Here is a 20,410-nt window from a genome sequence, read left to right on the forward strand (position 1 = left end):
AGATACAGATTAGATTGTAAAGAGTGTTCCTGGAATGTGTCATTAAATGAAAACAATAAGCTAACTAACATTAATCTGTATTTGTTTTCTATTGAAATGAGTTTCTTGTATATCTTTATCCCTCCATTTTTTCCCATTTTTATATCATGTAAAGCACTTAGCGTCCCTTGTGGATATTTTCAATTTGCTATAAAAATATAGTTGACTGATTGAAAATAATAGAGATTTTTATTGGTCTGTCAGTTTTTATGTTAGAATGTATGAACTTATTACATAAATTCAGTAGGTAGTGAGAGCAACTTAGGAGTGTGTACAAACCAATGAATCAGTGTTTGTGAACAAAAAAAAAACATTAGCGTGTTTAACAGTAAGAGAGTATTATATGTTTCAATAGCTTTTATGAGCCTTCGAGAGCATTGTATTGTACATATCAACGTTAGACATAAACATGGAGTTCCCTTTGGGAAATTGGACGGCCTCAAGCGTCATATTAAGCTAAAATGACATTTGAAAGCTGTTGTAAATGAAAGAATATGATTACAGGTATTTGGGAATTCGACGAATATCGGTATTGGCGCTTTGATTTACAGTATTTGACGGGCCAATTGAATATATTTAATACTGGGTTATTTAGGCTCAGATGCAGCTGAGTCTCTCTGTCCCTCTCTCCCACCTTTTGTCTCAGACGCTAAAATGAACTAATTTACTGTCAAAAGTTTCAGAAAGCTATTTCATTTTTAATGTACCTTTATGTGGGTTGCTGCTAAGCCTGATTTTTGTTCCTGCACTGTAAGTTTTTGGTTTAAGTGAAAGATTAGTCATGTTAGTCGTGTTGAAATTCCAATTCAGTTATTGTTAAAGGTTTCGGAGAGCTACTTAAGTTTTATTTGAATTCATAATAAATATAAGGTTTCTTTTTCATTATGACATTTTTTTCACACTAATTTTAAATTTTTACAGCGAAAAAGTATCGGCACCAAATATCGGTTATCAGCCTCCTCTTAATACTAATAATCAGTATCTGCCCTGAAAAACCCGAATCAGTCAATCCTCAGACGCAATACCTAGCGAGTGAAATTCTGCGAGCACTGATTTGCCAAGCAATGTCACGTGATCGTCTGCAGCCAGTGATGGCCAAGCGGGGCGTGTTATCACGTATAGATATGATAAGTTAGTGTGTCAGGACTTCCGCATCAGAGGGTCCACCGAATCCCAGAGACTGACTTTCGAATCCCTGGGGTTTGATCGAAGAATCACTGCTTTAGACAAGCTAGATCACCTGAGACTGTTTTGCAGACAAAGCCCAGCCGTTCAGTGCACCGCCAGGGGCGCCACAATCCGTCGACGGCCCGTGTGGTGACGCAGGTGTCTGCGGACATGGACTTGAAGTCTGGAGCTTTGTTGGGCCAGTTGCTGTAGTCCAGAAGTGAACCGTCCACCCAAGCCATAGAGTCCGCTGGACAAAGAAAACACAGTCCACTGACATCTGTTCCAGAGGGTGGTGCTATGGAAAGGTGATTGAGCATTTTTTTTCATATCCATTATTTCTTCATCATGGTCCATTTTTACAGTATATTTTGCTCAGAAGTTACCTTTTGTGATATTCTTTTCATATATAAGCCACACAGAATAAAGATAGGGGTTAGGGTTTCACGAAAATCAAAGAAGTGCCGTAGTTGTGCTTAAATAGTACAACATACTTTTCGTCCCATCGAGATAAACTAGATGATTTCCAGGAGGGATACTGAGTACTAGTGAATATTATTTGTGATGTGCTCACTGTCAATGTTGAAGTAAAGACCCAACCACACGTTCTGGTGAAGGACCCCCGAAGACCACAACTGCTCCAGGACAAAGCGGTTCTCAGCTTCGTTTTCAATGGAAAGGACATCTGAAGTGTTGACTGGAAAAGCAAAATGAATCATGTAATCTGGATGCAGTAAAATAGAGGACCATTTTTGTCGCTGATGCGTGGTATAAATTTGACATACAGACACTGCCCTACTTACGAAAGAGAACCTTTCCGACGATCATTCGTAAGTTGAACTTGTTCTTAAGTTGATTCAGTGCTATATTTTGTATGCTTAAGGATATTATAAGTATCTTTAAGGCTTGTATAAGTAACCTGTATTGTTTTGTACCAAAAAAATAAACATTTCGTAAAATGATATGCTCTATAGAGATGAATAAAGGTCCTCCTCCGTGTTAGAGAGCGGCCGAAAAAAAGCGATCCAACCATTCTCTCAATCGCATCAAGCTTCCTTATTCCACTTTCATTTCAAATAAAACAGCTCGCCTCTTCTTTACACTTTACACCAACCATATTGAATGGATGCACGAGATATTAAACAATAAAAACGTCAATGTTCTTAGAGCGCTGGAGATACAGTATAGAATGTTTACACACGACCTAGCAAGTGGAAGCAGATTTTTTCTTTGGAGTGAATGCTGGGTGACCTATCACAGCGCCACACGGCGGAAAGAAGCACTACAGAACTGTCCTCTACTCGGAAAAAGGTGCACACGATACAAAATCTACCTTACAGCAATATCCGGATATTTTTCGACATCCCGAATTTTTTTTTCGTATATAACGTTTTGCGTAAGTCCAATGTTTGTAAGTACGAGAGTTTCTGTACTGTATTTGGTGTTCAGGAAAAATCGATAAATGAAAATGATGTAGATGACAAACATTATTACAAGTTAATGCCAAGCCCAAAAAGATATAAAAATTTTTAGTTGGGTTAATACATTTCCTTTAGCTTCGTCCGACATGTCTTACATAAATCCCAAAAAGCATTAAGGGCACTCATGTTATTAAGGAAGAAAGATCACCATGGTCAGAGCTCTCCCCCAACTTTTTTTTTTTTGCTGATTAAATGAATGACAGTCTAACAGTCTAGGAGCATCCTCTTTGGAGCCCGATTATGGTATGGTTTTGGAATCTTTACTTGTCATCTTGAAACAAGAGGACAAAAGATGAAACTTTTGATAATTTTGCTTGAATATCAATTTGTAAAAGTATTTTCTGTTTATTTTACCATTCAAGAAACGTATAGAAGCATTGGACAGTTAAACAAGTGCATTATTTAGACAGGTATAAAATAATTTCAACTGTAATTATTATCATAAAGCTTGGACTCAATATAAGTTTTAACCATAAGGCAACCAATATTCCCCCGCTTTTTGTAAGTAGGTTGGCTAAAAGTAGGTGACATAAAGATCAGCAATACTAATTTTATGCTGTAGGGGGAGTTCCTACATTTAAATTAAATTTTGTATCAGTCCTGAAGGTATGACACCTTTCACCCTTCAAGAAAATATGTGTAGCAATTATAATAGAATATCATCATAATGAGTCAAGAAATTATACCAAAATAGTCGTCAATATTTTGTTATATGTGTTAATATGCGAAGGAAGCTTGAATCTACAGCCCTATTTTCAAAATATTGGATATCCTTGGATTTCCTTGAAAATTACTACGGTAATTAATTATTATAATGAATAGATGTATTTCCCCATACTGACTCACGAGAAGATGACTTGTATCCAAAAAGAAAAAAAAATATTCTGCTCGAGCCTGTTACCCAATATATGCCTCAGCATGTTAGGCAGAAGCTAAATTACCAACTTGACGTATGCCGTTTCTCAGGCGCTGTACATATCGAACATTTGTAAAAACGTTCACATAATCCATATGCTTTTGAATTTGCCATTCATATTTGGAAGAATACATCTTGTGATCTTCACCAATAATACTTTCCTAATCTTATTTGACTTAATTATGCACTTTCTGTGATATTTGTATCTCTAAGGATATGAAATTCTTTGAAACACTGTGTTTAGGTCACTTCTGTGACTTGGATTTGGAAAATTGTACGAAAATGGAAGTTGTGCCCTCCTACCTTTCTCTCTGCAGTGTTCCCGTGCATCCTCAAAAGTGAGTCTCTGCACCAGAGGCTCAAAGTTGTAACAGCTCTGTCCAAATTTCACCCAGGTCATGGGGCACACAGCCTCATATGAGATGAACGGCTTATTTTCTGCAAGATAGAGACAAAAATTGTTGTGTTCTTGGTTATGGTTTCAAAATATGAGATGATGTTTTAATTTGTAAATTTACAGGAATTTAAAACTCAGATGATTATTTTTCATTAGTTAGCTAAGTATAAAACTAGTTAGTAGTTAGCTTGATTTAAAACTAAAATAGTTTGACGCCTGAATCCCCAGTTACTGTATTAAATCTTTTCAGTTTCGCATACAGAGACCCCTCGCTACTTTGCTACTTTGTTCTCAACATATTGTGCATTGTGCAATTACCAAATGCAATTACCAAGGCAGGTTCTATGTGTGCGTGACTGTGATAGGCAGAACAGCAGAGTGGGCACACAAGTCAATGTGGCCGGTTAAACAAACTGTGAAGCATTGCGACAGGTAGCTTTTAGAGGCTTGTGATGCCGAAAAGAACGTCATCAATTAAATCGTACTCTAAGGAAAGTCAGAAAAACACAAATAAATGCTGATTATCATCACTCAGGAGCTATCCCTGCCGAGCCTGAATTTAACCAACCTCAGATCCATTACCATGAAACGGATCACCTGGAGCTATAACTTGTGGCAAACAGCTACATTCGGGTCGGTTGTATTTGAATCATCGCAGAGACCTGGTCCAGATCAAGGATACCCGATGCTAGCGTGCATCTAGCCAGCCGCGCTCTAAATTGCTTTCTTACACTGAAAAGGGAAGCCCTTCAATTTCTTTGTACTCTTTGTATGATGACAATAAAGACTATTTATTCAAATACAATTCTGTGTTATTTTTAGATATGTAGTAGTTATTTAGTTAAAGTCCTATATTCCAAGTCAGTAAGGATGTCATCTTGAGGTAAGTTTGACCCTCGGGGGCTTTTATGAAGGGGTGTCACTAATTTGCAGGTTTTGCACTTTTCTCGGAGGGTTCTGGTCCCAATTAATTGCAGTAACCGAGGGATTACTGTACATGCAAAATTCACTGTCTTAAAATCCCATGAAGGTCTACTGATGCTTTTCCAAGGAAATTAGCAGAAATTGTGAACTCATTTGCAACTCAAGTTATGTATCTAGCACACAACAAAGCCACAAAGACTGTGAAAGGGATCTGAAACCACGTTTGCGTGTTTTTTTTTTACTTGGTGGAGGAATGTGACACAAGGCTCCTAGCAGAAGAGTTTCACAGTCAGCTCGCCGCCATCCCCCGTTCACGTCCATGTACACACATTCTCCGCTCTCAAAGTCATCTTCTGCCGAGTCCCAGTGTGTGTACACCGTATCGCTGCTGTCTGACCATTGATAGTTGATGCCACTCTGGAAATGAAAATGGTTATGTGTCTTTCAGTAAGGGTTAGGTAGTAAGAGTCAACAACTATTTCCCAGCCCTGGAGTAACGAGTTCACCAAGTTTTATAGGTTACTATTCACCCAAAATAAATTGTAAAAATAAATGCAGAAATGATAGCTCTCTATATTCCAGCTCAATCAATCATCAAGGGTCATATTCTGTCTTAGGTAAAGGGAACAGTGTGTAATATTTGACCACTAAATGTCGTTCTGATGGGTAGTGCAACTGATAATGATTACTAAAAAGCACAAGGTAGAATATAAACTAAGGAGACTCAAAGTGACCAAACCACACAATTATTTTATTATTTTTTTGCCCACAAGGTTTTTTTTGGGGTACCCTTAGCAGAAAGATTGAGACAATCATATCAGCTCCCTCCTGGTTGATGTTTTTTTTAAAAAAAATATTTATTTAAACCAATAATGCTACTGTTTTTTTACCCATAGGATGCGTAAAATAACAGACAATGTCCCTTTAATTAACACCCACAGGGTGATGGGCTATACATCCAACAGGATGAGTACATTCCAGGTGATATTATCTTAGAATTTTAAAGATTCTTTCCCCAGGGCTAATTATGCAGGGTGTTCAAAAGCATCTGGAACATTTTCACATTGAATATATTAGAAACTGTTAAGGATATAAAACCACAACTGGTAAATTCAGAATGCTTGTCATCTCAATTTTACACATGGGATGTTTAAAGATATTCTATGCGAACACCATTGGTTACACATCACACATCACGCTTATAGTCAATTTCTTGCCAAACGCATCCCAGCATTGCATTGACAATGGTTACAACAGCTTTTGTTAATCATGCCTTCATCTCATCCTCGTCTCTTGGAATAGGGAGGCACATCAACCAATTCTTTCCCAAATCCCCATAAAAATAAGTCGCATGGTGTGAGATCTGGGTGGCCAGCACATGATATCGTGATCATTCTTCCCAGACCAACCAATCCATTGGTCTGGGAGTGTTGTGTTCACAGTCTACCCTCAGGCTCCTGTGTGGTGGGGCCCCATCCTATTGGAAAAATGAAGACACAAGATCCTTTCTCACTCAATTTATCCATTAACCAGTTTTCCAGCATGTCGGGGTACAGATAGGAATGTTCCGTAGACAGCTTTTTTTACAACACACAAAAACTGACAGAGAATCTTGCTAATTCTGAAGAAGTTCATGTGGGTTTTCAGTACCTCATATGTCAGCGTAAAGCTTGTTAACTATGCCATTTATGTGGAAGGTCGCCTCATCGCTACAAACAAATCGTCAAATTCATCTTTTGTTCCATGACAATTAAAAAGTCACAATGTACTGGTTAATCAGTGTCCTTGAACTGTTGGACTAACTGTAGCTTGTAAGGCGTCATATGCAGGCATCTTCTTAAGGCACGAAAAATCAGTTGTTGTAAGACACTGAAGTTCCCTCCTGTCTCTTCTGATCGATTTACGGGGGACCCATCGGAAAGCAGTTTGAGGGGCGTCCTGTTCTTTTAGCTGGGCATAAGCACCCATCCGTCAAGAATTTGCCATGCCATCTTACTATGGACTTACTCTCTGGTGGCTCCTTTACGATTTTTCGGCAAAATGCATGTTGAACAACAGTGCATGATTCGGTCTTTGCAAATTGAAGCACACAAAACGGGACTGAAAAGAAATTTTAAAAATAGCCTTACACAAAACATTAATTTTACTAACATTTATATAGAAGGAGATATGGGAACTTCAAAGACTTTTGGAACTCACTGTATAACATGAAAGAAGTAGTGGTAGATTGGTAAATTATTTGTTTTCTTTTCCTATTTAATAATATTCTCTGGTAAAATTGTGAACATATTGCGTACTGTGCTATGATTTGCATTCAAATGTTACGAGTAAACCAATACGAATCATAAATAAAATAAGCAAAAATAATCTTACAATAGATTACAACTGCTATTCCGTAATAAAAATGATTATAGTAACATAAGGACTATTTCGAATGTGTTAAATGTCAGGCGGGACGGAAGGAAAACTGAGATCACTTGCACTCGTTTCTTGGTTTTTATTGGAAGGAAGGAATGACAAGACTTGAATCTTCGATCCGTTGTTTGACGGATTGTCGAGACTTGACAGGCGGGTGAAGGTTTGGCGGGAATGGTCGCGGACAGGCGTAGTTGTCGTGTTGTTGGTTGGGGCTGGAGAAGAAGGGCGTCGTTGTGTTCGGAAGAGAGATCAGGAGTCAGGTGGGCAGGGCAGGTCGTAGGCAAATTCGGAAACGGGTCGGCAATGGAGATCAGGTAGAAAAAACAGGAGGCAGGCAAAGAGTCGGAGGTACGGGCTTTCTGAGCGGATAGCAACAGATCGCATAGTACAATCAGATAAAGTGTTACCGGAAGCTGGGGATTTAAATGTACAGGGTGCGCCAATCAGCTGTCCTGGCTGTTGGCGCCAAATCCTGAACACAGGTGTTCCCGATCCGGGTGATTGTGACAGTCAAGTCAAGTCAAGTCAAATTTATTTATATAGCCCTTAATCACAAGAATGTCTCAAAGGACTGCACAGGATTACAATGACAAAATTACCTGATCTTAAACCAACATGCGGGCAAGGAACAACCCAAAACCTCAGCGTGAGGAAAAAGGGAAACCTTGAGAAGGTACCTCACAAGTGGTATCCCCTTTCAGGATGTGGTCCAAATACCAACCCAACCTCCCAAAAAATATGAAAAATAAAGCTTTTTTGAATGCGTCTAAGATAGTCACGTACTTGCACGCACAATAAAGAGGTTGGAATGAGGATTTCAGCTAGAACATGGTGTCAGCGAGTAGAATTTAAATAATAGTTTGAATTTAAAGATTATATTTACCCCTCAAAAAAAACAAGTTAAAAATATAGCATTTAGGTTATTGGTATAAAAACAGGTTTATGAATAAAAAAAATAAGATAAATAATTCCCAAAATGAGAAAAACTATCTGCCGACGCAGGTGGCAGTGAATGATTTAAAATAACCTAATTGGTAAATTATGTGATAATATATGACTTACATCTTGGCTGTACAGTCCAATCCAGTGAGGGACTCCCAATCTGTTGACCAGGACAGTTAGGAAAGCTTGGTGGTAGGCATCTGTGATACTCACGAGGTCGGAATCGCTGTCAATGCACGTGTGCATGGCGTCATACCAGCTCATATTCCCTGAAACCACCTTGTAACTGTGACTTTTGTACTCAATGCTTTCGGGCAGAGGGTGGCGAGAAGAATGGGTAGGGGGTTTGGATGTGTCTGGGACAAGAAAAGGGAAAATTCATCTCAAAATAAAGTCTCAGTGTGAACAATACGTTGATATAGTCAGGATGAATTTACTATACGTGTTGAATAGAACATAGAACATAAAAATAGATATTCTTGCACAATTCTTTAGCTCAATATTATAGCTCCAGATCCATTACCCATGAAAACGGATGACCTGGAGCTACAACTGAAGGGAAACCGCTACATTCAGGACGGTTATATTTTAATCATAACGGGGACCCTTTTTAATCTGAGGATACCTGATCCTAGTGTGCAGCTAGCCAGCCCCTCGCTAAATCGCTTTCTTAGACTGAAAGGAGAAGCCCTACAATTTTGTTGTACCTTTTGTATAGTGACAACAAAAAACATTCATTCAAATACAATTCTGTGTTATTTGTAGATCTATAGTCTTTATTTTGTTACAGTTGTATACTCTCAGTTGGTAAGGATGACATCCCGGTGTAAGTTTGAACTTTGGGGGCTTTTATGAAGGTGCAGTGGCTCAGGAGGTAGAGCGCTCGTCTTGGGATCAAAAGATCGCAGTTCGAATCCCGGCTCCTCCGTGTAACATGTCGAAGTGTCCTTGAGTAAGACACTGAACTCCTAATACCACCAATAAGCAGGTTAGCGCCTTACATGGCTGCACGGCCGCTATTGGTAAATGTGAAGCGCACTGTAAAGTGCTTTGGAAAGTCTTTACTTGAAAAAGGGCAATATAAATGCAGATCATTTCATTTGCATCACTACTTTGCGGATTTCCACTTTTCGTGAGGGGTTCTGTCCCTATTAACAGCTCTAACCGAGGGATAACTATATAGTGAAAGCCCCAATGTTGTGACCCATTCAACAGTAATATTTTATTACACAAGTTAGCATAACTGGTAGATCATCTTTGACTCTTACCTTGAGGTTTTTGACAAACAAAGCCATAGCCATCCTCACCACACTTCTCATCATACCACTTTCCAGTCAGGTGGACGTTGTGGTTGTTGGACAGCACTGTGCAAAGAGGTTCATCAGTGGAGCCACTCAGCAACTCATCCTCCTGGAGTGACATAACAATATACAAATCCTTTAAATTACAAATGAATAATGAATCTCTGATACTTCCCTTTAGTTTCAAATGAGATAAGAACAAAAACTACATAATAGTTGTTGGCATATTACTATCCTTATCCAACCATTTTCAGCAGAGCTTATCCTCACTCAGGGTTTGTACACGTTTTTCATGGCCAAATTGTAAGCACTTTTTATGGACCGGTTTATATTGCCGAAGCACAAATATATCTGCGATTTACATATACGATATTTAATTTTGTGTGTGCATTTATCAAGACATATGGTTTTTAGATCTTGGGTAAATCGTGAATTTATTTAATTTAATCCAGCAGGCCAAACGTCAATGGTAAAAATATAATGATAATTTAATAAATAAATTGTTAAAAAAGGTTTTGGTGCCACTCTTGTCCCTAGTCCCCCTTTGTGAAGGTCCCCCGCCTTATAAAAAAATAAAAATTTCATGAAGCATTTTTCTATACTTTTTTTTAACCATGTAGTTATCTTATTCATCAAGATATAAATTGAATTTCACACAAAAAATATAACATTGTACTAATTCATTTTGAGTTTTTCAATGCGTATAATCAAATTTATTGCATAAAAAAGGGACAAAATATATTCAGTTGCTTCAGTTCTGAAAATTTCAAAACTGAATTGATGAAATGGATTATTCTTTTAAATATATATTAAATGAAATGCAACTTGTACAAGTTCTGCAACTTTATGTTTTGAGAGAAATTGATCATTTTTTTCTTATGTGTTGCTGAGGTCTAGGGTTCCAGACTCTGTATGACAGAAATCAATAATTTTCCCCCATCATATTCCAGTCTATGCCAAATATTTGAACCCAGTTCGACCTGTGACTCAAAAGTTTTGCCCACCCCTGCTTTTTTGTATTGGATTTTTGGATTACGCTAGCAGAAATTTATGTTTAAATGAACAATACATTTTTATATAGTGTTACCGCTTCATACAAGCTTCGATTGTTCTGGAATTGTGCTCGTAGCTCGAATTGCTCGTGTACTGAGCAGATATTAAATAATTAAAATCGAATTAACTCATTCCCAAACTCCCAAAAACGTTCAAAGTAATTATAAAACACATCTTTCTGGTCACTAAAACACACCTCAAACAGTAATTAAACATCAAAAATACAGTGGTAAGACAAATAAGATAATATTAATGAAATAAGATAAGAGTTTATTATGAGCGCCATTACAAATGTATACACATGGTGCGAAGGGGGGCAAATTGCAAGGAGCTACGGATATCACATGCCCAGCAACTTGAAAGTTTTCCCAGTATTTTATAAAAAATAAAAAATGAAACATTTTGAACTGTGAACGCCATATAACCATTTTAATAGAGGAAAGGGAAATAAAAAGAGACCGATCTCATTTCGGCTATAATCTGGACTGTCTTGGTTACGGGTAGCAGACGACAACGTCACGTAAATTATTAATATTGCCGTGGTATTTTACATAGTCTGTTTTGTTGTGAGTAAATAAGTGTTGCATTGTGTTTGCAAGGTTTATTATTGGGGACTGCAACCATTGCTACGAGGAGATTGTGAGACTTTTGATATGTAAGCACTGTACACATAAGATTAAAGTTACGGTAAATTTAAATCAACGTCCATCGATTCATTTTCTGCACCGCATATTCCCACTAAGATTGCGGGGGTGCTGGAACGCGTCCAGGTGTCTTCCAGCAGAGTGTAGGGAACACCCCAAATAGGTTGCCAGCCAATTGCAGGGCACACAGAGACAGACAACCATTCACATGTTCACTCATATCTAGAGACAAGTTGGACCTGCAAATCAACCTTGCATGCATGTTTTTGGAATGTGGGAGGAAACCGGAGTCCCCGGAGGAAACCAGCAGGAACAGGGAGAACATGCAAACTTACAGGGAGTTATAGTAATGTACATAAAAACTATGTTTACAGGTCAATTTCTTCTTCTTTTTGCCTGTAGTAGTTTGCATGCACAAACTGGACAAGCTGATACTGGCGGTACAAGCGGTATGAGCTGTCTCTAGTGGTAGGCTTTGGGACTGCTCGTGACCTGGATTTTCCTTCATATAGCAAGCAAGATTAATGGGGCAATAAAAATTTAAAGAACGAATTTCTTGTGTTTAGAGGTGCTCGTATAAACCATGGTAGTAGTTTTAAAGCCACTGTAAACTACAAAAGAAAAGTCTCCTTTTTTGACACTATTATAGTGAGAAGAAGCTTTAAATAATAATTTACATCTGTGTTTCGATCAAGCTGAGGGATGTAAAGCATGTACTCTCTTCATAGAAGCTTACATTGAGGGAACTCTTTGGTTCAACAGGAGACCAGTTGGTGTAGGTGACTGGTCTGCTGTTGGTCCATTTCATTGTGTCCTGATTCCACAGACCAATCCACACGCCAACAGAGATTCCTTGAAGCAGCATGGTGATATATGCTGTGTGAAAAACACACAATTACAGGAAATAAAACCATTAACTAAAGAACTAAGGCATATATTTTCAAAAACAAAAAGGAATGTTTATTTGTGAAAACAAAATACATTGATGAATTACATTTTATATTAATAATTTGGTTCAGACCTTAAGGAAAGTCAAACAATTAGGTATCAATTTATTTTCTTATCGAGTTTAGTAAAGAGGTATTAAGTTATTAAAATACATATGAATACATTCTTGTTTTTTAAGTATATTACTATGTAATGATGTTGCTTTGTTATTAAAACACTTATATAACAAAATGTTTGTTATGTTTAAGTTGGAGGCTGGAAATGCTAAATTGCATTGCCATTTGTTTTTATGGGAAAGATGATTTGCAACCAGTCAAGTAAAAAAATGTACCTTGTTCTATTTCATCTTCTATAGCAACAAGGGAGCCTTGGAATGAGGAGCAGATGGACTGGGCATCTTTCCAGCTCTTTCCCTCCTTTGGAGTGTCAGGGAGGTGAAGCAGGAGACACTGCGCATGCACAAAAAGGGGAATGTCTCATTTGCATGCTGTTGCCTTAGAGAAATGGAGCAACAGAGGAAAAGACAAAGTATTTGATCACAGTTAATGCAATGTGCGATCCTTCCACAGCGTGCATTTTGGTTTTGTTGTATTTTTTTTTTTTTTTACAATAAAAACAACAAGAGAATGTCTTTACTATGGTAAATTATTATGTATTCGATGGAGAAGATTAAGGAACCTTGGAGACATAATTTCCTGTCAAGTGACTTGAATTATCTCCACTTGAAAAATACTTTCATGGATTTTTGGATCAAAAAGGTTTCCAACCCCTGGTTTAGCCCTATCTCCTCTCAGAAAGAGTTTAAATTCCCAACTCCGGCAGAACTTCGCCCATGTCTGTATGGAGGCGGGGGACCATGTAGACTATGTTCTGTGCGTCCCATGTCGAGGCAGCTTTTCGGATCTGTGGCCGTATGTAGTTGCATGACGTGACGACAACCCTCAGACCTATTCGTGGTCAACATCTGTATGGGATTCCGTCAAGCTGAAGTCTTTTCGGGTCTTCCTGGCCTGTGGAACTCCGGAAGCAGCTGGCAGGTATCACCTGACCAAACAAAATGCGGCTTCAGTAGTCACCGAGGCAAAAACTCAGGCATCGGAGGAGTTTGGCGAAGCCATGAAAGATGACTTTCGGACAGCTTCGCGGGAATTTTGGTCCATGATCCGGCGTCTCGGGTGGTGAGAAAGGTTCTCATTGGCAAGGCCCCAAGGGTGGATGAGATCTGCCTGGAGTTCATTGAGGATCTAGATGTTGTGGGTGTTTCAGGGTTGACACGTCTCTGCAATAGAGTGGAAATCGGGGACAGTACCTCTGGATTGGCAGACTGGGGTGGTGGTAGGGGGAGAGGGCCAGACTGTGTGTTACAAATACAAAGGAATCACACTTCTCAGCCTCCAAGTTAAGGCCATTCGGGGGTATTGGAGAGGAGGGTCCATCAGGAAGTTGAATCTCGGATTCAAAAGAAGCAGTTGTTGGGTCCAGGCCGTGGAACAAAGGACCACCTCTACACCTTCTGCAGGGTCCATGTCTACATGTGTTTTGTGGACTTGGAGAAGGCATACAATTGTCTTCCAAGTGGAGGCCTGTGGAGAGTGCTTCGGGAGTATGGGGTACCGGGCAATCTTATCAAAGCCGTTTGGTCCTTATATGACCAAAGCCAGAGTTTGGGCCGCCTTGCCGCATCAAGTCAGATTTGTTACTATTGGGGGTTGGACTCCGCCAAGGTTGCAATTTGTCACCGATTTTGTTTTTAGCTTTTATGGACAGGGGTCAGGTTTGGGAGCTTCATCATGGCAACTCTGCTTTTTGTAGATAATGGTGTCTCGTTGGCTTCCTCAAGCTGTAATCTTCAGCTCTCACTGGAGCAGTTGGCAGAAGCTGAGCTTCCCTGCAGAGGTTGCTACCCCGCGCTCCGATCTCGAATAAGTGGTGGATAATGAACGGATAGATACTTAAAGAGTGTTTTCTAAAACTCAATATTAAATGTATTCTTGTTTTTATGTGAAAAAATATGTAAAAAAAAAAAAGATTTTGTGGAGTAAGAGGATTTCCTCCTGGAAAAACAATTTGAACATACATTTTTTTCACAATACAGCGACAAATATGTGTGAAGATAATAACTGACAGCAGGTAAGTAGTATTTTTCGTTGTTCACCAAGAATACAAGGTCAAAGTCAAGTTCTCTTTCTTATATTTTAGCCAAATGGACACATTTTTGTATTTGAGGTTTGATTTTTTTTACTAGATTTTCCTGTCTGTTGCGTATACCTTGTGCCCAAAGTACAACCATTTATCTGGGCATCCTCCAATGTAATGTGGCTCCCTCGGAGTTTCCACTAAGGAAACAGTCATCCTCTTGCAAACATAACCATAAAGATCGCTGCATTTGTTGGCCGACCATCTCCCTAGATTGCAAAAGAATACAATTAACACACGCCTCCTTAGACACGCTACACTAAAGCAAATATTTTAACAGGCAGTTTTGTGATCACCTGTTGTTGAGGACATAGTGACACACAACCCATTGTTTTTATCATTGTGCCCCTTGTTCTCTTGTGCCCAGTTGTCAAAGCTGACCTCTGTTTTGTCGCTCCATCTAGCAACACAAGGTAAAACTTAAGTCAATATTTGAAGCAAATTTCAATGGCTATATGTAATTGCATTGTATCAAAACTTTTTAAGCATTTGATCAAAATACTTAATATAATTTCATATTGTGCACTATTATTGAGTTATTTTTTAATCTCACAAGGACTTGAGTTGTACTACAATGACGCCTGGTTTCCATACTGAAACTGAGGTTTGAAAACATGGTCCAACTTTAATATTGTCGTGATTACCTAACTGGAGCCACCTGAGGTAATCAGCTGGCGTGCTGGATTGCGCTTCCTGATTGGTGGAAGCTTTCTACTTAAACTGTCAGCGTCCAGAGATGGACGTTCGAGTGTACTCCTCGTTTCCATGAGTGAGCCTCCAACATTCAAGGTACCCACGATCCCTTTGTCTATTCCAAGCCTGCTTCTCGTTGCCTGACCCTTTTCTGTTACAAGTTTACGATCTACTCTCCCGCCCCGGCCACCGACTTACCTGATACGTTGCTCGTCACGCGTTTCACCACGGAGCTGCCATTCCGTCCAAAGAGGCTTTCTGCCACCAAGAGCCAACGTCTCAAGCCTGCTCCACCGACCCTTGTCCAAATAAACTATAAAACTGACGCTATTGGATCCGAGTGCTTGTTCTGGTCCCTGACAAATATCATAAGCCAATTGGAGAGCTTTAAATTCAAGTTACAAAGGTCCCTGGTTTCATCCCAGATTATGGCAGTGTTTGCACTCAAGTATTTTCAAATGTTTTTGGTCACTCAATGAATGTAAAACTCATTTCCTCACTATTAAAACAATAAAACTGAATTGGACGGTTGAATTGTGTAATTACTAAAAACATGTCCAAATTTCCTTCATTTTCCAGCTGCTTGTCCTCACTAGGGTCCCAAGGGTGCTGGAGCCCATCTCAGCTGCCTTTGGGCAATGGGCAGGGAACGCCCTGGACAGGGTGCCAACCAGTCGTAGGACACACGGAGACAAACAACAGTTCACACACTCACACATACCAACAATCAATCTGGACCTTACAATCAACCTGCCGTGCAAGACTTTGGGACATGGGATTAAACCAGATTGAGTGTAGAGAACCCATTTAGGCACGGGGAAAACATGAAAACCACACACATGAAAGCCGGAAGTTGGAATTTAACCTCTTAACAGAGAGAAGGACATACTAACCAGTCAGTACTTGCAAAAACAAAATATCATAGAGCACCAATTGAATAAGTGGTTAAAAGACACACACACACCTGACCTCCTCTCCATGCTCGCCAATGGAAAGCCCAATCCACCAATCGGTCGGGCCGAAGGAGAGCTGAGGAAAGACACACAGTTTACATTGTGTATTCTTACTTTATCAATCTTTGACAAGTGTTTCTCTATTGAAATAATTCATTGACTAAATCAATGTTGTATGTATGTAAATACTGTAGCCTAGTAGGAGATGGCTAGAATCAAATACACACACACATTCTTGACTCATTTTGCAATCAATTTTAAGTATTAACTTTATATTGTATTTGAGTACATCTTTACTTATACAAACATTTCTATAGATTTTAAAGTATTAATTTCACCAAACCTTCTTTGTGTTTGAATTTTTCACTTTCTCCTTGTGTCCGAGAACGTCGTCTCAGGTTCTTTTACAATCAAAAGATATGTACATCAGGTTGATTGACAAAATAAAATTTCCCTATTTATAAATGCAAGTATAAATTGATTTCCAAATCCATTTTCCCTAAGATGGGCTGGCGTACCTCGCCTACAGCCTCAAGACAGCTGGGATAGGTACCAGCACCATTATAATGATAAGAGATCCGAAAATACAGGTGTACATCTAGCTCTGGTAGTAGTATAGGGTTGATAATTGTATTTATCAACTCTGTGTGGTTCAGTAACCAAAAAGGAAAACAAACCCGCCGCAAGCGCTCCTTAACAAAGTTCAGCTCCTCTCTGGAGTGAATGGACAGCAAGTAACCTCCCATCATCTGACAGGCTAGTGAGACAGCATCCCAGTTGAAGAGCTGCTTAGCTACCAGGTATTCAGCTCCACGGTAAAAGACCCAAGGCTCACTCTCTGTAGAAGGGCCGGGGGTCAGGACACAATAAAGATAAAGTGAACTTAATTGTAGTTAAAGCATAAAAATGCTCCTGAAATGCATAGTTCTTTATCCTTGAATGCTACTTGCAACTACTAAGAGGTTCGAGAGCAAGGGTCATCAAAGTGTTTCGGCATGGATGAAAAAAAAACTTTTCTAAGCACAAAACATTTACTTACAAATAATGGAATAAATAATTTTCATGCTTGGAATTGTGTTAACAAATTGTTCATTTTAACAGTTGAATGGATGTAGCTTTATATCAACCAACTCACCGTAGCAAACCAAGTCAAGCTTGAGCTATGAATAAAAATGTGTTTGCCTCATTTGTCATACTGGTTTGAAATAGATAAAAAATAAATACAAAATAAATGTTTTAGCACTGAAAGGGCAATAACATCAGATACTGAAGCTGACAAAAAGAAACTGCACACTACTGTCTCTAACATTTGCCAGTTAATCTTATTTTAAATGATCCGTGCAAACAAATGTCTTGCCGTCACAGCTTCCCCCCCTTTCCCTGCCAAAAAGTGAGAGATTTTCATGCCTGTAGTACACAAAACAATGTACTTACGCTCTGTGTACCAATAAGGTTTCGTCAGTTGAACTCCTGAAACATAAAAACATTTTGGTAAATCATCATTATTGGCTGTCGTTTGAGGAATGGATTTTACCTCTGGGCAGCTTACAGATCCACTCGTGTTTGCTTTCGCAGGGCTGCGGCATCAGGCTGTTCGGAACGTCACTATACACTGCGCAGTCCCTCCTGTCATCCTCATCATTTTTATCCTCAATGAAGGAGGTCATTACCTACATAAAATGTTTTAATGGCTTTAATATCTATTGATGCCAGGTGCTTGGACATTTTTTGTTACACTGGATCTGACTTCCTGCATAACATTCATTGATTGCCACACGTTTGTCCTCAACTCATATAAAGTTTCCAAACGAAAACAATGTCTCTCATTTTATAGTAAATACAGTTCACAAGAGCATAACAATTCTGCACTGCATATTCCTAGAAAGGCAAAAGGACTAGATGGGAATGTTGTAGTAAGATAGAACAGTTAATTATACAAGAAACCTCTTTGTTAATTATTGGTAGTACTCACTCTAAACACACTTGTGCAAAAAAGAACCCAAAATGATTAAAAAATGGAAAACTTGTTTTGTAAAATCTCACCAATTTTTCTCAACACATTTTTGTGTGGTGCTTTTTCTTTAATGAATTTTTGGTCAAGTTATTTTAAACAAATTAAATTACTTTGGAAGGGCGTATTTTAATAACGTATTAGCTAAAGCCAGAAAAAACTCCACTTTGCGGAATTCTTTTGTATAAAATGAACACAGTTTTTTGAGGATCTTAATACCACAACTGACTCTTTTAAATGAATAAATTGACATTCTGGGAATCAGTTTTTAGGAAAATCCATCAATTTGAGGGGTTTCTGTGAACATGAGTGAACAAAACAACACAGGAAGTTTGTTAAAAAAACAAGGCCTAGATTGGGTTATTTTAGGCTAATTAGTTTTCAAAGTGTGTTTATAGAGTACCACAGTTGTTTATTTGTCATTCTTGAATCGTGACAGAGGATAAAGAAAGCACAACACTGACATTAAGCTTGTAATAAAATATATTAAATAAAAAAATCACATTAGGTTCACAGTCTTTAAAAACCCAATGTTTTAGACTAGGTAAAATGTTAAATTCTGATTTTTTTGGGGGGTGAAATCTCATGAGATTTTTCATATTTCCAACTAAATGGGACTTGTATGCAACTTGCTCTCCTGTGTGAACGCCTCAAATGTCCTGCATGCGCACAAAAGGACACATGACCGTCACACACAATGTGCTCATGTTTGCAGAAGTTCTCATGGATGTTAATGGCAGAGCGTTGTTCCCCACAAATATTAATGAAATCTAAAACCCTGCTTTAACCCCATTGAATGCTGTCCGCACATTGTGATTTGAATGTAAATATTGTTAACTACCACTAGAGCATACATTGCTTTAAGAATGAATTCCAGCGACATGTTGTGAATAAAGTTGTATGTGGTGCGATGTTGGCGTTTCCGTGAGTTACAAAATAAATAAGTGTTCATCTTTCATGAATGTGTGAAAATATGACACTCTGTATTTTCATTTGTCGTGGTTATTGATTTTTCTGCTTCCTCCAGCCTTGCTAAATGCAGAATAGTGATGTGGGCCGCGTATCGATGATGTTCAGGTCACGTGAATGCGTTTCGTCTGTTCACATTGAAGTCCCAATCCAAAAGATCAGATATGTGTTGGCTATAGGACGACATATGAAAGTGGCTTGAGTCTGGTGTGAAAAAAAACGGATATGTTCCGTTTGGGCAAACTTCAACAGATCGGATACAGTTGTGTCCGTGCAATAAAATCTAATTTCCTTGCAGTGTGAACCTAGCCTTAGATGTGGTTTACGATGTGATGCTTCAAATTGACACGTGTTTGCAATAATATTGCCTCCCTGGTAAAGGCCATATATAAGGGGCAATAATAACTTGACAATATGCAAATGCCTCAAACTGTTTATTTTGGATCAAAAGTTGGTAAGATGGTGTGTAGGGTTCAAAAATACATCAGAATTTTGAAATGTGTTTGAATACTACTTACAGGAGAACCATCAGACCATCCCCAAGCTCCTGGATGTTCAGGATCTCTTTTGTTGAAGCCAACCCAAAGCCATCGACTCTCTGTTCTAAAAAGGAGGATCAGAATACTGTTAGGTTATGTGTCGAACATGCTGAGTTCTTCTGAGATGGTTAATGAATTAACATGTTAATGGTAATCGCAGCAGTGCATAGTGATTGAATTAAATCTAAGTTTTAAAAAAAGCACTTGGTAAAATGATTAGAATTTTTGGTCATCATCTGGTACACTAAGCAATAGGCAATTATGAGTCCATACCAACCCTTCAAACATTGTACTGATGAGTTGCTTGACAAACACCTGCTCCTCGTAGTGGCGGAAACTGGCTAGCTGGGCCCCGAGAGCCTGGCAAAAATAATCTGCTTCCACCCAGGAACGTTTCATGAGCACTTTTTCATTATGGAATACCTAAAAAAAAATACTCTATCGTCAGTTTTGCATACAAACATTTTGCTGCCGTGAAATTATATTATGTACTAAAATACACAAGGTGCCATTAAATTAGGAGTCACAGAAAACTATAGACGTTGTCATACCAAGTTAAAGCTCATTCAAAGTTCATTATAACATTTAACCTTGCAGCCAAAAATTCCAAATTTGTAGTAATTGGGGCATAGAGTGCCTTGTGAAAATATTGTTAGTCATTTAGATCGACATTGGAGCATTCAGAAGTCTTTAGGGAACTTCTCGAGTCAGTTGGATAAACTGAAATAACAGTGGGCGAATTGTAAATTATAATTGGGTATGGTCACGTCATGAGATTATCTGGGCTGACCAAGATAATTTTCCAGGGCACAGTCCAAG

The 20,410-nt window shown here is 38.7% G+C and overlaps 1 protein-coding gene across 1 annotated transcript in view; it reads right to left on the reverse strand.

Annotated features, from left to right (window-relative positions):
* Nucleotides 1–20,410, reverse strand: part of pla2r1 (phospholipase A2 receptor 1) — a 48,202-nt gene that overhangs the window by 3,981 nt on the left and 23,811 nt on the right. The window contains exons 13-28 of the mRNA XM_088334215.1: nt 19,869–20,014; nt 19,571–19,655; nt 17,607–17,742; nt 17,507–17,542; nt 16,750–16,910; nt 16,084–16,148; nt 14,723–14,826; nt 14,499–14,635; nt 12,562–12,679; nt 12,019–12,158; nt 9,553–9,694; nt 8,405–8,640; nt 5,167–5,341; nt 3,907–4,041; nt 1,781–1,903; nt 1,280–1,456 (exon numbers count right to left, since the gene is read on the reverse strand). Coding sequence (XP_088190341.1) covers nt 1,280–1,456; nt 1,781–1,903; nt 3,907–4,041; nt 5,167–5,341; nt 8,405–8,640; nt 9,553–9,694; nt 12,019–12,158; nt 12,562–12,679; nt 14,499–14,635; nt 14,723–14,826; nt 16,084–16,148; nt 16,750–16,910; nt 17,507–17,542; nt 17,607–17,742; nt 19,571–19,655; nt 19,869–20,014 — 2,116 coding nt within the window. The remainder of the gene's footprint in view (nt 1–1,279; nt 1,457–1,780; nt 1,904–3,906; nt 4,042–5,166; nt 5,342–8,404; nt 8,641–9,552; nt 9,695–12,018; nt 12,159–12,561; nt 12,680–14,498; nt 14,636–14,722; nt 14,827–16,083; nt 16,149–16,749; nt 16,911–17,506; nt 17,543–17,606; nt 17,743–19,570; nt 19,656–19,868; nt 20,015–20,410) is intronic.

This window comes from Urocampus carinirostris, chromosome 4, assembly GCF_059441175.1.
Source record: "Urocampus carinirostris isolate Australia breed hairy pipefish chromosome 4, RoL_Ucar_1.0, whole genome shotgun sequence".
NCBI classification, from domain to species: Eukaryota; Metazoa; Chordata; class Actinopteri; order Syngnathiformes; family Syngnathidae; genus Urocampus; species Urocampus carinirostris.